This window comes from Heteronotia binoei, chromosome 15 (assembly GCF_032191835.1).
Source record: "Heteronotia binoei isolate CCM8104 ecotype False Entrance Well chromosome 15, APGP_CSIRO_Hbin_v1, whole genome shotgun sequence".
In the NCBI taxonomy this organism is placed as follows: domain Eukaryota; kingdom Metazoa; phylum Chordata; class Lepidosauria; order Squamata; family Gekkonidae; genus Heteronotia; species Heteronotia binoei.
Window position 1 is genome coordinate 29,712,967 of NC_083237.1, and position 25,195 is coordinate 29,738,161.

At 45.1% G+C, this 25,195-nt stretch overlaps 1 protein-coding gene and 1 non-coding gene across 2 annotated transcripts; one reads left to right on the forward strand and one right to left on the reverse strand.

Annotated features, from left to right (window-relative positions):
• Positions 1-186: 186 nt before the first annotated feature.
• LOC132584916 (small nucleolar RNA SNORD88) lies at positions 187-276 on the forward strand. The gene has a single exon (XR_009556291.1). It is a non-coding gene; the product is annotated as a small nucleolar RNA SNORD88 (small nucleolar RNA).
• An 11,358-nt stretch (positions 277-11,634) lies between these two features.
• On the reverse strand, positions 11,635-23,197 carry ACP4 (acid phosphatase 4). The gene is made up of 11 exons (XM_060255904.1): positions 22,961-23,197; positions 21,917-22,012; positions 21,620-21,706; positions 19,482-19,619; positions 18,159-18,257; positions 17,056-17,151; positions 16,840-16,972; positions 15,044-15,126; positions 13,070-13,176; positions 12,004-12,173; positions 11,635-11,779 (listed from the first exon to the last, which is right to left on the reverse strand). The coding sequence occupies exons 1-11, from the start codon at positions 23,057-23,059 to the stop codon at positions 11,694-11,696; spliced, it is 1,194 nt and encodes a 397-aa protein (XP_060111887.1). The 5' UTR covers positions 23,060-23,197; the 3' UTR covers positions 11,635-11,693.
• Between the last annotated feature and the right edge of the window lie 1,998 nt (positions 23,198-25,195).

Consider the following 25,195-nt stretch of genomic DNA (forward strand, 5'->3'; position numbering starts at 1 on the left):
GTCCCAGCATTAGCCCCAGGATGAAGATGGCCACTTTATATGAATATGGCTGCCTTTGGGGGTGTTCACTGTTGGAATAAGGTAAGAAAGGTTGTCTGGCATTTGCTTGGGGTGACAGGGAGGAGAGATGTGGAAGAAAGATGCTGGAGTTAGCAACGCAGCAAAGCTCAAAGTGGAGAAAGGAGACACCCCCAATGATGTCAGCACTGGGCTCTGAGCACTGTGAAGTCACGTGTGCCTCCTGGGGACTTGACACCCCAGGAGACTGAGGGGGTTCTGAATCTGACTATGCTTACATGTATATACCTGGCATGCTGAAGTGGAACAGTTACAGCCATGGATTCCAAGCCCTGATTCTTCTTTCTTAAAGGGAATGGTTAGATCTGGGGAGACTCCATAAAGTAATCTTGGCCATTCAGTTGATGGTGAGTCTCTGAATTGTGACCAGCTGGAAATGTGGAATAAAAAATGCCAAAATGTCTATTTCAAAACTTCAGGAAGTGAAGAACTTCTTGAACTTAAATGAACTTCAGAAAGTGAGAATTTAGAGTGGAAAAACTGCAAGAAGCAATGCATGGGGTTGGACTAGATGGCCTGTATGGCTCCTCCCAACTCTTGTGGCAAATTTTTTTATTAGTAACATATGGTAGCAAAACTATATCTACAACTTATAAAAGCTTAAAATGAAAGAAAAAACTTTCTGCCCCACATCTTACTTTTCCCGCACCCCTCCCCCCGTTACTTGACCCCCGCCAGTGTTATTTACTTAAAGAAAGCAAATATTAAGGGTACCCTTAACTATTAAAAAGAAGAAAGAGAAGAAAAGAAAAAAAACCCCAGAAGTTATATTATTATTTTAAAAACCTTAATCATTATCAAAGATTGTCCAATGTCCTTTTATTTTCCACTCTTTTTCTACGTATCTTCTGAATTTCTTCCACTCCAACTTAAAAAGTTCCAAATCAGAGTCTCTTAATTTTCTTGTTAATTTGTCCATTTCACTCCATGACATAACTTTTGTAATCCAATCCCATTTCTCTGGTATTTTTTCTTGCTTCCACAGCTGCGCGTATAATGTCCTAGCAGCTGAGAGCAAGTACCATATTAAAGTTCTGTCTTCTTTTGGAAATTTTTCCATTTGTAATCCCAGCAGAAAAGTCTCTGCCACTTTATTAAATTCATATCCCAAAATCTTAGAAATCTCTTGCTGAATCATTTGCCAAAACATTTTAGCCCTTTCACAAGTCCACCACATATGGTAGAAAGAACCTTCATGCTTTTTACATTTCCAACACCTATCTGGCATCTTGTTGTTCATCTTTGCTAATTTTTTTGGAGTTATATACCATCTATACATGTAATGTAATGTAATGTAATGTAAAATTTTATTTATATCCCGCCCTCCCCGCCGAAGCAGGCTCAGGGCGGCTAACAGCATTTCAGGTAAACAATAGTAATAAAAACATTAAATTCACATTAAAATTCACATTAAAATCAGTCAATAATCAATAATTAATTAAAACATTCCTAAGTCAACATTGGCGGTAAACGTTACTAATCTGGCGGTAAACATTAATTCAGTTATTGGTGAACGCCTGTTTGAAGAGGGCGGTCTTGCAGGCCCTGCGGAACTGGTCTAAGTTCCGCAGGGCCCGCACCTCCTCTGGGAGTTGGTTCCAGAGTTGTGGGGCCGCAACAGAAAAGGCCCGGGTGCGGGTGCTTTGAAGTTTAACTTCTTTTGGCCCAGGGATATTCAGTCTGCTTTTCCCCACTGACCTCAGTGCTCTCTGGGGCTCATATGGGGAGAGACGGTCCCTCAGGTAGGTCGGTCCTTGGCCATATAGGGCTTTAAAGGTTATGACCAGCACTTTGTACTGGATCCGGTATACGATTGGCAGCCAGTGCAGTCCGCGCAGCCCTGGCCGTATATGCTCCCATCTTGGGAGACCAAGTAGCAGCCTGGCCGCCGCGTTCTGCACTAGCTGCAGCTCCCGGGTCCGGTACAGAGGCAGCCCCATGTAGAGAGCGTTACAGTAGTCCAATCTTGAGGTGACCGTCGCGTGGATCACCATTGCTAGGTCCTGACGCTCTAGGAAAGGGGCCAGCTGCCTCGCCCGCCTCAGGTGGAAGAAGGCTGATTTGGCAGTGGCTGTTATCTGGGCCTCCATTGATAATGAAGGCTCCAGTAAGACGCCCAGGCTCTTTACCCGCTGCGCCGTCTTCAGCGGCGCCTCGTCAAAGGCCGGGAGAGATATTTCCTTCCCCAGAGTGCCGCGACCCACATGGAGAACCTCTGTCTTCGCTGGATTTAACTTCAGCCCACTCAGTCTAAGCCACGTTGCAACAGCCCGCAAAGCCCGATCCAGGTTCCCCGGGGCGGAGGCGGGCCGGCCGTCCATTAGTAAATAGAGCTGGGTGTCATCTGCGTATTGATGGCAACCCAGCCCAAATCTCCGGGCAATCTGGGCGAGGGGGCGCATATAGATGTTGAATAACATCGGGGAGAGAACTGCTCCCTGGGGCACCCCACAGTCTAGTGTGCGCCTCTGGGATCGCTCACCCCCAATCGCCACCCTCTGTCCCCGACCCATGAGGAAGGAGGAAAGCCATTGTAAGGCTAGCCCCTCAACCCCTATGTCGGCGAGGCGGTGGATCAGCAACCGATGGTCGACTGTATCAAACGCAGCCGACAGATCTAGTAACATCAGTATTGCCGCACCGCCTCGATCCAGTTGCCGCTGGAGGTCGTCCACCAAGGCGACCAGGACCGTCTCCGTCCCGTGGCCCGGTCGGAAGCCAGACTGGCACGGGTCTAAGACAGAAGCGTCATCTAGAAATCTCTGTAGCTGTAACGCCACTGCCCTCTCGATAATTTTACCTAAAAATGGTAAATTGGACACCGGTCGGTAGTTTGCCAATTCGGCCGGGTCTGCTGTAGGTTTTTTCAAGAGGGGCCGGACCAAGGCCTCTTTCAGAGGCGCTGGAAAATGCCCCTCTAAGAGGGATCTATTTATGATGTCCCGTAGAGGACATCTAAGCTCCCTCTGGCAGGATTTAATCAGCCAAGAGGGGCAAGGGTCCAAATCACATGTTGTTGGGCGAGCAGCAGAGAGAATTCCATCGACTTCCTCCAGGCTGAGTGGGTCGAAGTGGTCCAGTACTAAATCTGAAGACAGGCGCGGAGCCTCAGTTTCACTTACTGTGTCTAATGTGATAGGCAGGTCTTGGCGGAGCGATGAGATTTTATCTGCAAAATATTTCGCAAATGCCTCACAGCCTATTTCTAATTCCCTAATATTTGGTTTGCCTTGTGGCAATGTTATAAGATCTCCAATTACTCTAAACAATTGTGCTGGGCGCGATTTTGCAGATGCAATCTTGGCTGCGAAGTATTCTTTCTTTGCAGCCTTGACTGCCATCTCATAAGACCTCATAAGCGTTCTATAGGATGTTCTCGTCGCTTCGTCCCGAGTATGCCTCCACCGTCTCTCTAGTCGTCTGAGCCCTTGTTTCAGCTGGCGTAACTCCAAGGTATACCATGGTGCCAGCCTCTTGCGAGGGCGCAGAGGGCGCCGAGGTGCAATTTCATCGATAGCCCTGGATAGCTGGCCCTGCCAGACTTCCACCAGGTCATCGAGAGAATTGCCAGTGGGCCAGGGATCCCTCAGGGCTGTTTGGAACCGTTCCGGGTCCATCAAGCCCCGGGGGCGAGCCAAAATAGGCTCTCCGCCCATACAGGGTTGGGGCAACGTCTCCATACGGGCCTTAAGGGCTAGGTGGTCCGACCATGGAACCGCTTCAGCCGCGATATCGTTCACCAAAATCCCGGATGCAAAGATCAGGTCTAATGTGTGCCCGGCCTGATGCGTGGGAGTTGTAACAAATTGAGAGAGCCCCAGTGTCGCCATGGAAGACACTAGGTCCATCGCCTGAGTGGAGGCCGTGTCATCGGCATGGACATTGAAGTCACCCAGGACCATAAGCCCCGGGAACTCCAATGCCCAGCCCGCCACTGCCTCCAATAGTGATGGTAAGGCGCTGGCTGGTGCGTTGGGCGTACGGTACACCAGCCAGATCGCCAACCCCTCTCCAACATCCCACGTCAGGCCGGCACATTCAATGCCATCGATCCTTGGAGCCGGGAGAGCCCGAAAGGTGTAATCCTCCCGTATGAACAACGCTACCCCTCCCCCCCGCCCGTTATTCCGTGACTGGTGAAAGACCGAGTAGCCTGGGGGGGTCATCTGGGAGAGAGCTACTGTCTCTCCGTCCCGCACCCAGGTCTCGGTCACGCAAGCCAGGTCCACATCCTGTTGGAGTAGAAACTCCTTGAGGGTCGAGGTCTTGTTGTTAATAGACCTGGCGTTGCATAACACCAGTGACGGAGACGGGCATTTCCTCTTGGTCCCACTACCTACCACCGTTGGGATGGGAAGTAGACTAGAAGGTGGCCGAGCACCGTTTTGTCTCTGTCTCCTTCTCTTGTGTATCTGTCTATTCCCACCGTCATATCTTCCCCTCCCCAGGAGCACTGGAATCCCTTGGGCAGACATCCGCACTTGTCCGGATAGCTCACAGTATGTCCTCTTACGATTGATCTCCTAATCTATCCCTACCTGTTGTTTAACTTGTCCCCCCCCCCTACCAACTCCTCCTATTCTTGGCTGCTAACTCACTAATTACATCTTAATTTAATTAATTTAATAGCCCAACCCAATCTCCCCTTCTGATCAATTAATAAGAAATTATAAATTCAATCGATTCCAGCACAGTTAATAAATAAATAAATACTCCCTCCCACCATTCCTAGTTACTGTGCTAAAATTTGTAAATATAGATATATATAAATTAATATATAAATATATTATACATAATCAATCATTAATTAATTGACTAAAATCAAATAAATTAATTAATAACAGTTTTAGTGAAATTCATTAGCGGTCAGCAGTCAGTTGGTTCCTGGTTTATAAGTCCAAGTAATCAGTAGAGGGTGGTAGTATATATTGTCGATGGGGTACAGATGTTAGAGTCATCTTAAAACAGTTTTCTTTAATACTATGACATGTTGCAAGTTTCATAGAATTTTTCCACAAATATTCCCAAGATTCCATCTTTATTTCTTTATTTACATTAATTGCCCATTTTATCATTTGAGATTTCACTACTTCATCTTCTGTAGACCATTGTAAGAGTAATTTGTATACTTTTGAAATTAATTTCTCATTATCCTCAAGCAGAACTCTTTCCATTTCTGTTTGCTCCTTCCTTATTCCTAGTTTTAATATCATTCTCCACCAAACTTTTTATTTGTTGCATTTGAAACCAGTCATATTTATAACTCAGTTCTTCTGCAGTTTTCAGTTCTATTTTTCCACTTTGTATTTTTAGTATCTGATTGTATGATAGCTGTTTTTCTTTGGCTGTTTTAGCCGTTATCTTTATCACTTCAGCTGGCACTATCCACAAAGGTCTCCTCTCATCACCATATTTCTTATACTTCATCCATGCATTTAATAGATTACTCCTTATATAATGGTGAGAGAAAAGGCCATCCATCTTCTTTTTTCCATAATATAAGTATGCATGCCAGCCAAATTTTTTTCCATGGCCTTCCAACATTAAAAGTTTTTTATTTAACAGCGTTATCCATTCTTTCATCCATACTAAACAAACTGCTTCATGATACAGTTTCAAATCTGGTAATTGGAATCCACCTCTCTCTTTTGCATCTGTCAAGATTTTCATTTTAATCCTTGGTTTCTTCCCAGCCCACACAAATTCTGAGATTTTCCTTCGCCATTTATCGAACTGTTTAGCATCTTTCGCAATGGGAATAGTTTGAAACAGATACATTATCCTTGGTAGAATGTTCATTTTTATCGCAGCTATTCTGCCCAGCAATGACAAGTTGAGCTTGTTCCATTTTAACATATCTTCCTCTATTCTATGCCATAACTTCTCATAATTATTCTTAAACAAATCCATATTTTTCATTGTTATCTCTACCCCTAGGTACTTTACCTTAGAGGTAACTTCACAGCCCGTTAATCTTTGTAATTCTTGTTGTCTATTTATCTGCATATTCTTGCACAAAATTTTAGATTTTTCTTTATTTATGTACAGTCCCGCCAACTCCCCAAACTCTTGTATTTTCATTAATAACAAAAGTGTAACTTGTATGGGGTTTTCATTTATAAACATTATGTCATCAGCAAATGCTCTGTACTTGTAGGTATAGCCTTCTATTTGTAGTCCTACTAGATCTTTTTCTTCTTGAATCTGCATCAATAAGATTTCAAGAGTCATTATGAACAACAATGGTGAAAGCGGGAGGCTCCTTCCAACTCTGATTGTATGACTGTGTCCAGGGGTGGAATTCTAGCAGAAGCTGCTTTGCATATTAGACCACACACCCCTGATGTAGCCAATCTTCCAAGAGCTTACAAGGCTCTTTTTGTAAGCTCTTGGAGGATTGGCTACATCAGGGGCATAGCCTAATATGCAAAGGAGCTGCTGCTAGAATTCCACCCTTGATAGTGTCCCCCATGGCTGTGGAATTTTTCCCTAACGTTCTTGTTGTAAATGTGCCTCATGGGAGAAAAACAGTGTGGAGGGGGGAGACAAATTCTGAATGGAAAATAGCAGGGAAGGGGTTAAGTTTTGCTGTTTAAAAAAACAGCATTAGAGTATTGCTTCTTAGTGTGTAACACATATGTAGCCCTACAGAGTAGCTGTAAGTGATCTGAATGGTGGGATAGATACATGGGAGAAAGCAGAATATGCTTTGCAAAAGCTAATACAATTTGAACAGGTGGCCAATCTCTGTAATTTTCAGTTTTCAACAGCCTCCACTCAAGGGTGGCAACTAAAGATCACTTATAGAAAGGAGAGCTGCAGTTTGGGACAGACAGATGCATGAAATGGGAAAGATGATCAGGGTAAAAATATGGGCAGGGAATTGGTAACAATCTAATACTGATGTTGAGATAGGTCCCAAAATTGTAGAGAAAGGGTAGGGAACTCTGCTTTGCTAATTAGTTTGCTTTCCACCCTCCCTCTGCAGGTTAGTTATGGAGTCTTCCAAATCCTGGCTTTTTGGTGGTGTTTCTAACCTGATCCGTGTCTGAGAACTTGCAGGTATAAGGGGCAGCTTGGGACTGAGGGAAAGGTGAACAAAGTCTGCATGTTGATGTGCCATGTTGGTGTGGGGGGGGGGGACTCGGTTGGGAGAGATCAGGAGTTAATGGTACAACATCCACAAGCTTTGAGCATTCTGTGTGGTGTTGGAGAGACATTTTTGCAGGTGGAGGTGGAGGCAGCTATTACCCCTTCTTCCCACACCCAGCACCACTTTACTCAAAAGAACATAAGAGAAGCCATGTTGGATTAGGCCAATGGCCCATCCAGTCCAACACTGTCACACAGTGGCAAATTTTTTTTATATATATACACACACACACACTGTGGCTAATAGCCACTGACGGACCTCTGCTCCATATTTTTATCTAAACCCCTCTTGAAGGTGGCTATGCTTGTGGCCGCCACCACCTCCTGTGGCAGTGAATTCCACATGTTAATCACCCTTTGGGTGAAGAAGTACTTCCTTTTATCCGTTTTAACCTGTCTGCTCAGCAATTTAATCGAATGCCCATGAGTTCTTGTATTGTGAGAAAGGGAGAAAAGTACTTCTTTTTCTACTTTCTCCATCCCATGCATTATCTTGTAAACCTCTATCATGTCACCCCGCAGTCGACGTTTCTCCAAGCTAAAGAGTTCCAAGCTTTTCAACCTTTCTTCATAGGGAAAGTGTTCCAGCCCTTTAATCATTCTAGTTGCCCTTTTCTGGACTTTCTCCAATGCTATAATATCCTTTTTGAGGTGCGGCGACCAGAACTGCACACAGTACTCCAAATGAGACCGCACCATCGATTTATACAGGGGCATTATGATACTGGCTGATTTGTTTTCAATTCCCTTCCTAATAATTCCCAGCATGGCGTTGGCATTTTTTATTGCAAACGCACACTGTCTTGACATTTTCAGTGAGTTATCTACCACAACCCCAAGATCTCTCTCTTGGTCAGTCTCTGCCAGTTCACAACCCATCAACTTGTATTTGTAGCTGGGATTCTTGACCCCAATGTGCATTACTTTGCACTTGGCCACATTGAACCGCATCTGCCACGTTGACGCCCACTCACCCAGCCTCAACAGATCCCTTTGGAGTTCTTCGCAATCCTCTCTGGTTCTCACCACCCTGAACAATTTAGTGTCATCCGCAAACTTGGCCACTTCACTGCTCACTCCCAACTCTAAATCATTTATGAACAAGTTAAAGAGCATGGGACTCAGTACTGAGCCCTGTGGCACCCCACTGCTTACCGTCCTCCACTGCGAAGACTGCCAATTTATACTCACTCTCTGCTTCCTATTACTCAGCCAGTTTTTGATCCACAAGAGGACCTGTCCTTTTACTCCATGACTCTCAAGCTTTCTAAGGAGCCTTTGATGAGGAACTTTATCAAAAGCTTTCTGGAAGTCAAGGTAAACAACATCTATCGGGTCTCCTTTGTCCACATGTTTGTTCACCCCCTCAAAGAAATGTAACAGGTTAGTGAGGCAAGATCTTCCCTTACAGAACCCATGCTGAGTATTCCTCAATAACCCGTGTTCATCAATGTGCCTACTCATTGATAATGGTTTCTACCAACTTTCCCGGTATTGAAGTCAGACTGACTGGCCTGTAATTTCCCGGATCTCCTCTGGAACCCTTTTTAAAGATGGGGGTGACATTTGCTACCTTCCAGTCCTCAGGAATGGAGGCAGATTTCAATGAAAGAAATGCAATCTACACAGGATGCAAATAAGAATATTAAGGGGCCAGAATCTTATTTACTGTATTTTTCGCTCCATAAGATGCACCTAGTTTTTCCTGTTTTCCTCCTCTAAAAACTAGGCAAGGAGAGCTCCAGCAGCAGCCCCAATGGCTGCTCCCGGCGGTGGCAGGGGGAGGTGGCGGTGGCTTCCGGGCTGGCTCCAGCGCACAGCGGGGCTGCTGCAGCTCTCCTTGCTGGGGCTGCTGCAGCCGCTAGTCGGTGTGCCTTGCAACGGTGCCTTGTTCTTCTGGTTGCTTTTGCCCCACAGCGATGAGCCCTGCGGCAAGCTGCGCAGGGGTGGTGGTGGTGATGCTTTGGGTCCTCCGTGTCACGGTTGTGCAGGCGGATCAGCCCGATCTTCCGCAGCAGAGTAGCCATCTTCTGCACAGCCTCCTTCCTTGGGTGGGGCAATCTGCCGCTGGCGCCTCCCAGCGCCAAAAGCCTGGGCGGGGGCAGGGGGGAGGCACTCCAGGAGGCAGAGCCCCCCTCTCGCCACGCTCACTCGCCGCTTTGTGGCACAGCCGTCGGGGATGCTGCTGCGGGCGGCATTGCAGCCTTTGGGCTGCCTCTGCCGGGGGCGTCAGAGCCGCGCAGCCAGAGCCAAGCAACAGGCATTTGCAGGCTGCGACTCCGGGCGTGGAAAGCGAAGGGGCCCCCCCTTCCTCCTGCTGGTGCTCGCTCCATAAGACGCACACAGTTTCCCACCCTCTTTTTTGAAAAAAAGTTCAAAAAAACTTGAGAAAGCATGTAGGTTATTTTGTCTGATTTTTAAAGAAAATTATTACACAATTTGGATTTAGAGATAGAATATTAACTGATGGGAGGTGCGTAGGCTTTGACAGCCTGTTGGCCAGATTTAACCCACAGTGGCCACATGGATTTCTGGGATAGAACAATGAGATGTCAGGCTGTCTGGTGGAAGTATATAGATTCCCAGAAGCTAACACTGAATGCGTATTTCTTGCTATTTAGTCTCAAGTAAGCTGACTATTCTCTTCTTGGGACAAGGTTACAAGTTATGCGGTTGGCCCTGCAGAAGTCCAAGAGTTTTTTAAAGTGGATTCCCAACAAATTTACCAGTTAATCTCTGTGGACAGGGATTGTTATATTTTCTGTATGATAAATAAAATTCTAAAAGCAGTTGGAACTTAATACATGAATGTCTTGTTTCTTTTGCTTAATTCACGCCGCTTTATTCTCTTAATAAAGTTCAGATTTGGGGGGGGGGGGGGGCTAGGTGACTAGACAGATAAAATCATAGAGGCAAGTAGTAGAAGCCAGGAGTGGATGTTGGAATGAGAGATGTGAGTTGAAGTGGCATTACTGAATGGTATAGGATAACCTGACACCATAAATCATGTTTGCAAATTATACTGCTCCATCCTATGTTTCACCCAGCCTGAAATGTCCTTCCAGTCTCTCTCTCCCCCCTTCCCTTCATTACAAGGACTTGCCATCTTGTACTTAGAAGCTTGTTTTCCATGAATAGTTGTAAAATTCAGATATTCCTGCTAGTGGGGGAAGTTCAGTGTATGGGAATGTCAGACACTGAAAAGGAGCATGTAGAGCCTTGATTCCTAAGGATTGTCTTGGTGGAGCAGACCGAAAGGCCTGAATTGTGCACACATTGGAATTCCACACAGAATGGCATGCAATAGCAGATGTCTTATCTTCACTTTCCTTACAGTCAGTTAGAAGAGCCCTGTGGCACAAAGTGGTAAAGCTTCAGTACTACAGTCCAAGCTCTACTCACGACTTGAGTTCAATTCTGCGGAAGCTGGGTTCAGGTAGTTGGCTCAAGGTTGACTCAGCCTTCCATCCTTCAGAGGTCTGTAAAATGAGTACCCAGCTTGCTGGGGGGAAAGTGTAGATGACTGGGGAAGGCAATGGCAAACCACCCCGTTAAAAAAGTCTGCCATGAAAATGTGAAAGCAACATCACCCCAGAGTCAGAAACGACTAGTACTTGCACAGGAGATTACCTTTACCTTTTACAGTCAGTAGGGGAAGTAGTGAATGAGTAGTGACCGGGAAGACATCATTTTTGGGGTAAGTGATGTTGGGCTGTTGAAGACGTAGCTGCGCTGGGCAGGGCATATTTCTAGGATGGAAAACCACCGCCTTCCCAAGATTGCCCTGTATGGCGAACTTCCCACTGGCCATCGAAATAGAGGGGCACCAAAGAGGTACAAGGACTCCTTGAAGAAATCCCTTGGTACCTGTTGCATTAACCATCGCCAGTGGTCTGACCTAGCCTCAGATCGCAAAGCATGGAGGCATACCATCCACCAGGCTGTCTCTTCCTTTGAGAACGCATGCATAGCTGGTCTTGAGGACAAAAGGAGATTGAGGAAGAATCGCACTGCTACAGCACCAACCCCAAATCAGACTTTTCCCTGCAGCTACTGTGGCCGGATCTGCCTGTCCCGCATTGGTCTTGTCAGCCACCAGCGAGCCTGCAGCAGACGTGGACTACTGCACCCTTCTTAAATCTTCGTTCGCGAAGTCAAGCCGAGAGAGAGAGAGAGATGTTGGGCTGACTATGTTACAGGATGATTATGAGAAGAATGTAGAGGAAGGGAGAACAGTATATTCAGTCAAGACTCCTTGGAGGAGGGGGAGGAAAGAAAAAAATTATACTAATCTCTCCTACTGCAGCACAAAAGAGCTGGCTCCTTGACTATGAGCCACTTCTCCCAGCATCCCTCACGCTAGGGCCTAGTAGGCCACTATAAAGCCGCACTTTTTACAAAAAACAAAGATGGCTGTCTTTATTTTGGTATGGGGCTTTCCTTGTTGCTGTTGGTCCATCTTCTCACCTCCTCCAGTACAAGACACAAACACCAACAAATGCCACACTCAGCAGACCCACTACGACAGCCAAAGCAGTTATGGTGCGTCCTGCAAACAAGTGAGGGAATGGGTGTAAGTGGGCTTTGCCTGACTCCTCTATCCCAAGGAGGGAAAACAAAGGCGGGAGCGGATGTTTCTAGTGCCCCACTGATGGACCTCCTGATGGCGCCCGGGTTTTTTTGCCACTGTGACAGAGTGTTGGGCTGGATGGGCCATTGGCCTGATCCAATATGGCTTCTCTTATGTTCTTATGATGCAGTCTCTGTTCTTACCTGGCCCTCCTTGCGGGTTTTGACATTCAGCTTCCCAGTCCTGAGGCATAACCCTACGTGTAAGGCGAATGAAGAGCGGCAGGGGGCAAGGTGTGGGGCAGCCAGGTAAGGCTAATGTGTGGGGTTGCTGGCCACTTTCATTGCGATAGAACATGGACACACTGAATGAACTGGAACAAGAGGAGAAAAATGGGAAAGCTCAGTTGAAGGTGCTTCTCAGCGCCAGTGGTCACAGTGCCTCAAGATACGTGGTGCTTTCCTTCAAGCCCAGCCCTAAAAGTCTTCCACAGCTTCCTCTTTAACCTCTCTCTGTTCCGAATCTAAAATTTTACTTGGTAGCATTGAGTCAATCACTGTTTCAGCCTAACCTCTACCACAAAGGGTTGCTAGTCAGGAACATGAGAAAAGCCCTCCTGGACCAATCTGAACATCAGTCTAATCCAACATTTGGTTGCAGAGGCCAACTAGACGTGTTGGGAAGGTTCCCAAGTGGGGAGAGAAGAAGTAGTGCTTCCCCTCCCCCACTGAGGTACATTGCCTCTGAAAATGGAGATTCCACTTAACTGTCATGGCTTAGCCCCCTCTGGATTTCCCTGGTTGCCTTGTAAAGCCCTTAACATCTGGCAGAGAATTCCGTGTCAATTATGCATGGTGCTTTTCCACAGGAAACAATGTATAAAAGTTAGAAACAAATATTGGACTAAAGGGAATGAAAATATCTGCTTTAAACAATACTGCAGCCTGCTCAAAAACAGCTGTTGTGTATAGTGTATGTGGTTGCTTGAGATGGGAAGATTGATAGGTTTTTCTTGGCTTATGATGCAGATAGGTAGTGTACACAGCCCTCCCTCTTAGCCTCAAGAGCTGGAAACTCCTAATTTTTAAAACAAAGTTGATGGCAGGAGATGGAGTTATCAGCCAGTATCAATGTCTGGCTCCTCTGAGTGTGCCCGCAAAGTCCTCACCATGATGCCTACATCTATTATTTCTGTGTAGCTACAGGATTATCTTCACAGGGCATACCTAAGCACCATGTTTCTAAGTAAAAATAATCAAGTAGACATACTCATTGCTTTCTTGGTAGAACTCGAATCCGTGGCAGGCAGCGTATGGTGGAGGGTGACCATTGTAAATGCCCAGCGCCCCTTGCAGGGCAATTAAGGTACTGTCATGCTAAAACAGGACAGGAGAGCAGAAATAATTTATCAAAATGTGATTGTACATATTGGAATACACTCGGGTACCTTCCTCCCTACCTAAAATAGTAGGTTCACCCATCTACAGCCTGTTTGGTGTAGTGAGAGGTTCACCCATCTACAGCCTGTTTGGAGAGCCAGTTTGGTGGTGTGGTTAAGTGCGTAGACTCTTATCTGGGAGAACCGGGTTTGATTCCACATTCCTCCACTTGCACCTGCTGGAATGGCCTTGGGCCAGCCATAGCTCTTGCAAGAGTTGTCCTTGAAAGGGCAGCTTCTGGGAGAGCCCTCTCAGCCCCACCCACCTCACAGGGTGTCTGTTGTGGGGGAGGAAGATAAAAGAGATTGTAAGCCAGTCTGATTCAGAGAGAAGGGTGGGGTAAAAATCTGCAATTCTTCAGTCAACTGAGTTGTATTCTAATCCAATGGCAGACTGGTCTATAATATTCCACCATCACCTTTGAGGAGGGATATTGTCTAACACACACACCCTTGCCTTCATGCTGTTAATGGGATCTTGAATTTGCAGGTTTCATTCGGAGAGAAGACAACAGTTCTCAGACATTTCAGTACCCTTGAAAACTATCGTTTGCACAGTTCTGTGCAGAGACAGCTTGGAGTTCTGTCCTCAATTGAGAGGCCTTAGTAGAAGAAGAGATTGGATTTATGCCCTGTCCTTCACTTGGAGTCTCAGAGCATCTTTTCCCCTTCCCTGCTACAGACACCCTATAAGGCAGGTGGGGCTGAGAGAACAGGTCTGAGAGAACTGGATGGCCCAAGTTCACCCAGCAGCTGCATGTGGAGGAGTGGGGAATCAAAACCAGTTCTCCAGATTAGAGTCCTCCACTCTTACCACTACACCAAACTAGTAGCTAGGTCACAGATCTGTGGATCAAGTAATCCCTAGTTCAAATGCCACCTTGGGTGCATCACTCACACATTCACAGACCTTTTGCACACATTCATAGACATAATAGTACAGAAAATCAGGAATAAAAATTCAAAGCTAGGCACCAATAATTATAAATAAATTATTGGTGCCTAGCTTTGGATTTTTATTCCTGCATCACGCTCTTTTAGGCTTAGTCCCTTATCTGTAATAGGGGGATAATAATATTGACTTATCTTACAGGGAAAATGAATGACAGTTTTGTGCCACCTTAAAGACTAGCAAATTGTTATTTTGGCGTAAGGTTTTGTGGACCAAAGCTCTCTTTGTCAGACGCACATCACATTCACATATATGAAAAAGCATCTAACGATCTCTAGTCTGAAAGCAAACTCATTTGACTTGAAGATGCACAAGACTGGTCAGTTTTTGCTGTTACAGGCTAACAAAGCTATTCGTGCATTACTGCCTTACAGGGTTTCTGTAAGTACAAGAATTTACAACAAGGCATTGGAAAGCAATATTCAAATACAGCAAGTGTAGTGTAGTGGTTAGAGTGGGATCTGCATTTGAATTTCTGCTGTTATGGAAGCTTGTTGGGTAACCTTGGGTCAGAGATGTTGTAAGGATAAAATGGAGGAAAGGAGAACCCTGTAAGCTACTTTGAGTCCAAGTCAGTGTTCCCTCTAAGCTGTTAGTGTGAGCTAGCTCACACATTTTTGTCTTAGCTCAGGAAGGATGACCCCAGAGCACACTAATTTATGCATTAGCCCACAACTTTAATGCCACTGGCTCACGAAGCAGAATTTTTACTCACAAGACTGCAGCTTAGAGGGAACATTTGTCCCCATTAGGGAAAAAAGTGGAGTGTAAATGTAAATAAATCCCTAGAGATCCTTGACTATCTGTGCCTTTCCATCTGGCCCTTTGAAACATTCAGCAGGGAAGGACTTACTGCAGAATACATGAGCATCTTCAGGGGCAGATCTCTGCACACAGCCTTGGAGAAGTTGCTCAGAATGGCACTCAGGAGCAGCCCTGCAAATGGGGAGAGAATGCAGATCAAGAGACACAGCAGCACCAACTCTGTAAACCACAGGCAGGGGCAAGTTCTGCCTCACATCAGACAGCACTGTGGCAAGCCTGGAAGAAAAATGAGAGTGGACCTGGCCTTTCAGAAGCTGTATCTCAGACTCATCCAGCATGTGAAATACCAGCTCCTGCCACTTGGAGGTGCCATCCAACAACACATCCATCCGTAACAGCAAAAAGGAGAATGAACATAAAACAGATTTGTAGCACAAGCTTTCATGGATTTTGTCAGAAGCACAAACAAGGCTTGTTCTCTGATGGCGCAAGGAGAAGGGCTGCTGTGGCTCACCTTGCTGCTGTCCAGAAGTGATACCAGAGAAGGTAATAAGCGTGCACACACACACAGGCTCTTGTGTGGTGACTTCTTGGACTTGTGCTGCTGGACCTCATACAAGCCCTGATGGCAATGTTAGTGTTGCAAGGTCCAAGCTGAGCCCCATGGCCCTGCTAGAGCTCAGTCTGCTCCTACAGCAGGAGGCAACCAGTAGCATGCCTGCTTGGACAACAAAAAGCCCATGCATGAGCCCTGTGACTGGAGTGTGTCCTCAGCTGCCAGACATTATGTTTACATGCTCAAATGCAGTCACTGAGGGAAGGGAGTAGTAAACGGTAGTCAAAAGCCCATGGATTTTCTTTTCTGTTCCCCCACTGTTTTCCTGAAATACATTTTACAATTTAAAAATCATGTTTTTATGTCTTATAAAGATAGACAGATATACACACAAATACAAGATTTTTTTTCTTGTACAATATATTACAAGGGTTTTGGAAAAGTGCATGAAAGTCAAGAGATTTAACCTGGCACATTTCTCTCTGCAAAGCCAGAATTTGTACAACTGTTCTACTACTCTGTGCTCTCTGTTTCTATATGTTTTTATCTTGCTCTCACTGCATTATGTTTCTATTCACATATCATTTCTTGCCCTGACTTGGATGGCCCAGGCCAGTCTAGTCTCATCAGAAGCTAAGCAGGGTTGGCTGTGGCTAGGACTTGAATGGGAGACCCCCCTCCCCCCCCCCACCGGGAAGTCCAGGAAAGCTACACAGAGGCAGGCAATGGCAAGCCTGGTAGAAGTGAAGGCGCCAGCTCTCTTGAGCTCTTGCCTTGTAAACCCTACCGGGTCACCCTAAATTGGCTGCAACTTAATGGCACTTTCCACCACTGATACTGTTACTGGCATTCTTTAACATGTCACTTTTGATACTTATGCCTTGTTACAGATTTCTTCAGCTCTAATTCTTTACATTGTTTATTAGATGTTTCTTCATCCTATTGATTGATCTCACATTATGCAATCCGCCTTAAGTCTCCATGAGAAAGGTGGACTGTAACATAAATGAATTCAAGGTAAGCACAGTGGTAATCCATGACTGCCAGAATCTTGCTAGATTTATCAAACGTAACACCTGTTGTATGGAAAGAGCCCAGAATCATGACTGAGTCCTAGCCGGTTCATATCAAGTTTTCTTATGAATTCAGAGGATTTGAATGTTAGATTCTTCCTCTGGAGGCTCTTTTGTTGGAGAATGGTGGCTTTTAACTCAGCAGCAGAATGCCATAGGAGAGTCATCCGATGAAACTGACTTGACACTTTTACCACATCTTATGCCCCTGTTGTTTTCACTGCTTCCAAAAGTTACTTGGGAATCTGTCCTCACCTCCAGTAAATCGGGCTTTCTCTTGGCTGGCATGCATTCCCACATGGGCTTCGACATTAAATGCTTCCATCTCCTGAAGTGTGGTCAGGACCTCTGGCGTAGCCCAGCTAGGCAAACTCAGATTGTGGGTTTTCTTTCAAAGAATGAGAAAGAAAGGTGTGATTGAAGGTTATCCATTGCTGAGGGAGGAGTTGTGATGAGATGCAGTCTCCCTACCTGGCAAAAGAGGGAATCGTGCACCCTCCAAAGGCCCCTCAAGGTTAGATGCTCAGGTTTTAGGCCTGTATAGTTGGCCATAGCAGCTATGAAGCCCTGCAAGGGAGAAGAGGTTGAATAATTAGACTGGGAACTCAGGCCTGCCTGAGAAGTAACATGATCCGCAGAGGCCCTTCTCTGGGAGATCTGTGCCTTCAGAGGTGACACAAGTGGCTAACGGAACAGAGCCTTTTCTAAGGTGGCACCTTGATTATGGAACTCATTTCCCAGAACTGCCTGTTGAATGCCTAGTCTGTTTAGATTTAGGTGCCAAATTATTCATTTCCTATTCACTTGGCCTTTTCATTTTGGTTTCTTCCTTCTCCCAAAACACTACGATCAACCGACAAAATTGAACAGGAGTAGATTCAGGACAAACTAAAGAAAGTACTGTCTGTTGTGGGGGGAAAAGATACAGGAGATTGTAAGCTGCTCTGAGTCCCTGATTCAGAGAGAAGGGCGGGGTATAAATCTGCAGTCTTCTTCACATTATAGACAAATTATACAAATGAACCAAAGTTGACAACTTCCGCATGATTGTTGTGGGTAGTCAGCACAGAACAAACTCATGAAGTTCTTTTACACAGTGTCAGACTCCCCAGATTATCATGGTCATTCTGATTGGGTACAGCTCTCCAGGATCTCAGGCAGAGGAGTTTCACATCACCTACTAGCTCATCCTTTTAACTGGAGATGCTGGGGATTAGAACTGAGCAGCTTCTGCTCATCGAGCAGAAGCTCTACCTCTAAGCCATTGCCACATGGCTGCCTTACCCCTCCTAAATGACTTCATTCACAGATCAGCTCCTTCCTGTCCTAAACAACCATGTTAGAGTCCAACCGTTTGAAAGATTTAGCAGTGGGCTGGGTATTTCTCAACTTGGGCAGACTACGCCAGAGCTAATTAAAGATATGGTTGCAGTGGAAAGCCCCCACTGCACTGAAATGGTTTTTCATCAGCAACTACCTCATGTTACATTTCTGTGAAATAGGAGAGAAACTTTTCCCACATAACTTCTTTTGTTGTTGCTTTCCCTCCTGTTCTTAACCTCATTCTGTCATACCTTCCAAGCCTTCATCTTTGCCTGATAGCTGGGCAAATTAATTGTCTCCTCCATCAACTGTTGGGATCGTAGGCAGTTCTGTGTTGGTGGCTTCAGCAGCTGTAGGGTACAAATAGGAAAAATGGGCAATGTCCAACCAATGCCATTTGTCAAACAGAAACTAAAGATTTGAGTACAACATGATGTTACAGTGTTGTACAGAAGCCATGAAGAATTGTGGTAGCATTGGATGGTAACTCTCTGGAGAATCGAATTTTAAAAGTAAATACAGTGCAAATGTAGGATTTATATTTTCATTATTCCAAATGAAATCTTGTTGTTATTTTTAATTAGTTTCATTTATAGTCTGCCTTTTTCACTGAGTCAAGGCAGTTTATGGATATGTTACGAACCGTTCAGGCAATCAGCAAATAAATTACAAAGTATGGAAAACATTTGAATCCAACAGCAACAATTTCTTGCTCTGTTGGTCTGCAATATAACAGCTAGATTCAAGTCCAGTAGCTCTGTAGAAACCAACAGGATTATTATCAAGAGTGTTTTAATGGAGAGAGCTTTGACTCTTGAAAGCTTATACCCCTAAAACAGGAGTGGCCAAACTTGCTTAATATAAGAGCCATGTAGAATAAATGTCAGATGTTTGAGAGCCACAAGGCATGAATGCCAGATATTTGAGAGAGGAAGGAAGGGAGTATAGATGGGAAGGGAGGGAGAGGTGGAAAGAAAGCAACTTTAACTTTAAATGCATTCTTTAAGCTGCTGGCTGACTTGGCTTGGAGAAGTGATTTAAAGAGATAAATGCCTTCTCTAAGATGGCTGACGGGGTGTTGGGGGCTTTGAGAGCCACACAATATGTGCGAAAGACCCATATGTGGCTCCCAAACTGCAGTTTGGCCACCCTGCCCTATAATCTAGTTGATCTTTAAGGTTCTATAGGACTCGGATCTAGTGAACAGAGTAATAGAGTGGGGCTGGGCAAACTACATGTCTGAGAAAGACTGTTCAGTCAATCAGCACACTGAGTATAAACTATGATAAAACAATTCCATTTAACTGCAAAGATCCTTAATAAAGCAAAATAATCCAGTGGAGCTGGGATTGGATGTTTGTTAAACAGCACAAGCAAACAAAAGACTGATGAAGGCAACAAAACAATGCGGGAAACATTTATTGCTCAAAGGTGTCACTTCCTGAACTGATCCATTAGACTATCATCATGTCATATCATGGCACAAAATGCTCTGGCACAGGACATGTATTGTTACATAACCAGCATAATGTCCCTCCCAAAGAACTCAGGCTAACAGTGTCCTCCTCGTTTACCTTGTCATACCTAACAGGCACTGTGTGGATGGGAATCGGTTTCCAGCCAGTCTCAGGGTCTGAGCTTGGATAAAGCCCCATCAGGTTAGCTTGAGCACTCATTATGGTGCGGTCATAATCGGTGCTGCGAACGTATATCTGAAACAGGCACAAACATGTTTTTTGTCACATGTGTTCACCACAAGGTGTTGCAAACAAAATCGTAATCAAGTGAGATGAAAAGGGGGGGGGGAGAATTATGGGAGAGGAACTATTTGGAAAACTCCCAGTCCCCAGTTTTCTCCAGGAGTATGAGCAGGCAAACTTTTTTGCACCCCCCTCTCTTTAAATAACTCAAAACTGTTCTCAACATTCTTTGTATCTTGGGTCATATTCAGAATTCATCAGGCTGTTTTATTTTCTTTTGGTGAATTTACAAAGTCATATTTTCCTGCATACTTTGGGATCCTCCTCAGTATATCTACATTGTCTGTAGATAGCTTTTTGCTACTTTTGTGACTGGAATCAGATCTAGCTACAGTTATTAGATATAATTATATTTAGTACAACAGTTCTATGTGTTTTCGTAGTCAGATAAAAGAAGCTTGGGAAAACTAAGCATCTTGAAATGATAGCACCAATAATAATGCTTTAATTTTCAAGGGGCTTAGCATCAGTTGTCATCCATGCAAAATACTGAGGTTAATCAATGTTGTCCCTGTATTACAGATGGGGGACTGGAGCTGTGTGGCTAAGGCAACCTTGTGGGTTCATGAAAGAGAAGAGTTCAGGATTTTCTGATTCACAGCTTGTAATCTTCCCCAAACAATTTCTTTTTAATGAGGTGCAACAAGCTGAAAAATATGTCCAATTGTAGCCCCTAGAAGATATTCATGGCTGGCCTGAAGGGAAAAGTAGGAGACTCAAATCTAGCTCATCTGTTATTTTTGGTAGAGTTTGCCATGAGAGGAAGCTATTCAACAGAAAAGGTCTTATTCTATCATCACCTCCATAACATGAAGGACTGCATATGTTAACTTTCTGTTTGTCCGGTAATGGTTTAAAGACACAAGAGCCTCATTTTAAAAAGGGGGGAGGGGAGAGAAGATGGCAACCATAGAAAATAGTACAGGCCAGCAGAACTTCTGGCCCACCAACCCAAACACAGCCTCTTGGGCATCTGTATTGTGCCCAGCAAAAAAACCCAAAACCTTTTGCATAGCCCCTTCCAGGCCTCAAAACCAGAAGTCACCCCATCCCCCCACCCCAGGTCCCAGTGCATGGCAGGAAAGCTGCATGTATTTTGGTGAGTTAAGTTGTAAAGAGATTTCAATTATGAGAAACAAAGGTTGTAAAATTATGACCTATTTTACAGATAACTGGTTTATGGAGACTCCTGTTTTTGTGTTGTTTTTTTAAGGAAGGAAATAAGGTCTAGTGCCAGAGGTCTAAAAAAAAAAGGTTATGTGGCACTTCAAAGGTAAAACTGATGTGATTATCTGACCCATCCACGGGGAGGGGGGGCAGCGGTCCAACCGTCTCCTGCTGGTGACCAGGGAGATCACAACAAAAGGGGAGTATAGGTAAAGGGTGCTAAATTCTAAATTCTGACTTTCCACTTTCCCACCTGCCCACTTATCTCCTTACGTGAGCTCCAGTGTTCAAAGTGAAACTGGATAAAAAGACCAGCACCCTCTTTGTACATGATGGTTTAAATGCACAGTTTGCCACTTATTGCAGCATGACTTGGGGACATTGGTCATTGTGCCATGTTTGGGCTTGTCATGATGAAGATCCAGAGCATTCTCTGGATCCAGAACATGGAAGCTCCATTTAACCACCATGAAATAACAGCTATCACAGAACTTGTGTTTTGTGACAGACCTATCCAAAAACAGACTGCAAAAGAAATTCTACGGCACAGCAGTATTTTTCACTACCATAACTCAGTGGTGACCTGTAGCTCTATGAAAGCAGCAGCATCAGAGAAGAGAGATTCAGGGGCAGCACTGCTACAAAGAATAGCCAATATGAGTATCTGTCAGTCTCTTCCAGCCTCTGCTCTCCAATGCATACTATATATGAACAAGGGGATGCATTGATACAGGCAAATTTAAGATTATGGGGAGAAAGATCAAAGCTACAGGAACTCTATTTACCTCCTGTGGTTTGTAAGAAGCACTCAGAAATCCAGCGTATTTTTCCCTGAGGAAACGTCCCAGTGCTTTCTGTTGTAAGATACCTAACTGTAGTTGGGAAAGGGAGAAAAGGAGGACAAGAAAAAAGGAGATGTAAATCCAGACATAGATGCACCACTTATCAGCACAGGAGGCCTGTTGTAGCCCAATGCCAAGATGGGAATCTGCCTAACATTTGGGGGGAGGCATAGATCATATTCACTCTCTCACATATACCAGTGGGGATGCACACAAAATTCAACTCGCTCTAGGTTCTACCTCAGTGAGTTGCTGGAAGCCTTGAGGCCAGGCTGCTGCTTTGTGGGGATCTGTGGGGTAGGTGCCCAAAGGGGATCGGTCACCATGGCGATAAACCTGAGGAGGAAGGAAAAGTGTGTGGGGAAATCACAGTATATAGAAAATCCAACACCTACTGAGGAAACAACAGCTTCTTAGATTCTAACCTACAAGACCAGTCAGACTAGACCAAAAATTTTCACCTCTGAAATGGGACCCTTGATTGTTTTCCTTGATGTAATATGTCCTCCTGTTTCCTTCTCTCTTTTCACTCCACCCCTGCCCCAACACACACACACAATAGATGGCTGTGACCCTACTAGGGGGAAATTCAATCTTATATAGCTGCTTTGTAATAAATTTTCATTCAAACTGACTTTTGGTGGTCTGGGATACAGAAGAATGGGGTAGAATAATTACTGTGGGATACCACACCCCTTACTTAATCATTGAGATGGTGAAGACAATCCAGTCAATCAATTGGGATCCAGTGTGCAGCGTATACAGAGACACACTGGGCCCTCTCTTAGGACCCTTGGCAATATATTGGCCCTCTCATTTTCCTGCTGATCATCATGTTGATAATTTCTCTGTATGGAGCTTACCAGTACCCTAGGTAGAGATGCTAGCCTCCTGATGGGGTCTGAATTACAGGTCATTTCCAAACTACAGAGAAAATGGATGCTTTGGAGGGTGGACTCTGGCATTGTACCACACTGAGGTCCCTGTCCTCAGGCTCCACCCCCAAATCTCCAGGAGTTTCCCAGCCAGAAGCTGACAACCCTCCCCCCCATCCCCCACCAGTGGCCAGGGGAGACCTGGGAACCCTAACCTTAGGCCTTCACTCATGTTTAAAATCATCCAGGAACCCTGGCTCAGCATCTTTCCTTCAGTAGTCCATTCACAACTCCACAGAGTCCTTCCAAGGAACAAAAGAAACCCTTGTACACTGAGGTATTACGCCCTTCTCCATTCCCAGAGAACCCAAGCATTCTAGCCCCAGGCATCACCCCGCAGTCTGGGTACCAAGGTAACGAAGCGAAGAGTCCTTTCCTGGCCTGCTGTAGGAGCAAGAACGTTCTGGAGGAGAATCATCAGGGGGCCCAAAGTTATAGACAGCCTCATGGTGATGAAAAAGCTGCACCATCTGGATGCAAGTTCTTTGAGGGCTGGCAGACAAACTCTTTCGTTATATAGGCCCCTTCTCAGACCCTATAATCAACCCTCATTTTCCTTTGCTGACAGGTCAGATTTAAAAAGCGCCACCACAAAAGAAGTGTGCAAAGAGGGAGAAGGAACGGCACCTCCCCACACATTACTTTCCCTGATTACAAGGTCCAACCAAGACATTACGTCTCACAGGTTTGATCTGCAGAGCATAGAGGTTGCCATGCTGTTTTTTGTCCCTGGCTGAATCCCGACATCTTTAGCTGCAATATGACTGGCAGAAATTCAGCAGGCGTATTTCCTCCCACCCCCAGCATTTAGATGCAGTGATAGGGAGCTTCGCCTGATGAGTTTCATATATTTCTATGTAGATAGATCCAAGAGGGCAGCCGTGTTGGTCTGAAGCAATTGATCAAAGCAGGAGTCAAGTAGCACCTTTAAGACCAACCAAGTTTTATTCAGAACGTAAGCTTCCGTGTGCTCGCTAAGCACACTTCATGAGATGAGGGGATCAGGTATTGTGGGCTGAAATACATGCAGTTTGTTGTTTAAGAATGCAGACTGGCTGTGGTCATGGGATAAAACAGTGTGGCTTGGGCATTTTGTCTGCATAGCCATAAAAGGTAATAAAGTTCCCTGCCAATTGGTGTTTTTGCAAATCTGATGAAGTGTGCTTAGAGACCACATGAAAGCTTACATTCTGAATAAAACTTGGTTGGTCTTTAAGGTGCAACTTGACTCCTCCTTTGTTCATATATTTTAATGCCCTGTTTTCTCGTACCTCTCTGTGTTAATACATCAGTCTCTTTTGGAGGAGACATATAACACTGAACTCAGTGGAGTAAATCTATCATTACTCAGCCTCTACATCCCGACATTTCATAGAGGAAACAGGGATAATCTTTGTTAAACCCTGAGCCCATTAGGGGACGGTGGGATATAAATTTGATAAATAAATAAAATGAAACAAATCTTTATTTTCATTCCAAGAACTCCTGCTACCTTACCTTCCCCTTCACAGAACTTATTGCTGGTTGTATGCTTTAACTCTAAAGTCTCCAGGTGTTTTCCAACACAGACCTGGCAACCCTAAACACAAAGCAATTTACAATACTGTTCTGCCCTCCTTGCTTTTGTCTTCACAAAAAGCCTGTGAGGAAGGGTTGACTGAGAGTGTGACTGGCCCAAGGCCTCCCAGCAAGGTTTATCATGGTGGAGTGAGGATTCAAACCTTTCTCCCGGATCCTTATATGGCACTGTAGCTCATATGTGTACTGCATGGTACCTAAATGTTGATGATATGTTGCACTGAGAACAGAACCAGAAGATCATTATCATGTAAGGTTGCCAGATCCAGGTTGGGAAATTCCTGGAGATTTAAGGATGGAGCTTGGGACCTCAGTGGTATACAATGCCATAGAGTACTCCCCCCTTAAAGTGTCCATGTTCTCCAGAGGAACTGATCTCTGGAGATGAGCTGTAATTCCAGGAGATTCCCAGGTCTCACTTGGAGGCTGGCATCCTTGTTTATCATTGCAAAGAGTACACTGAACCCTTCACAGGCTCTCATGACTGGATACATCTTGTCTCAAAGGCTTCATTATATGTATTAATATGACAGTGATCTTCTGGTTTTGTCCCCAATACATGTATAATATTTATATGAATGATCAGGGCTTTTTCTTTAAGGTTTAAGGTTTTTGTAGAAAAAGTCCAGCAGGAGCTCCCCCATGCCTTCCTCAGTGAGCAGGCTGAGGAAAGCTGAAGCCATTGGGGAGGCATTTAAAGATGCCCCGCTGTGCTTTCCCTAGCATGCCAGCTGGAAGGGACTTTTTTGTAGAAAAAGCCCAGCAGGAACTAATTTGCATATTAGGCCAGACCCCATGACATCACCATTGTTTCACATTGGGCTTTTTTGTAGAAAAACCTCAGGGGGAACTAATTTGCATATTAGGCCGCACCCCCTGATGCCAAGTCAGCTGGAATTGTGTTCCTGTGTGTTCCTTGGTCCAATTCTATGAGAGGACCTCCAAACTGGGGGATCCCCTGCCCCCATCTGGGGATCGGCAACCCTATCAGGCGGAGTTCTGCTCC

What these genes read in the sequence shown, in the direction of transcription:
- ACP4 (XM_060255904.1), bottom strand. Translation starts at nt 23,059, where the DNA reads ATGAGGCTGTCTATAACTTTGGGCCCCCTGATGATTCTCCTCCAGAAC. An exon ending in AGATGCTCATGTATTCTGCA is followed by an intron (nt 13,177 to 15,043) that starts GTAAGTCCTTCC and finishes GTCCTGTTTTAG; the next exon opens with CATGACAGTACCTTAATTGC. An exon ending in TTCTACCAAGAAAGCAATGA is followed by an intron (nt 12,174 to 13,069) that starts GTATGTCTACTT and finishes CTCTTGTTCCAG; the next exon opens with TTCATTCAGTGTGTCCATGT.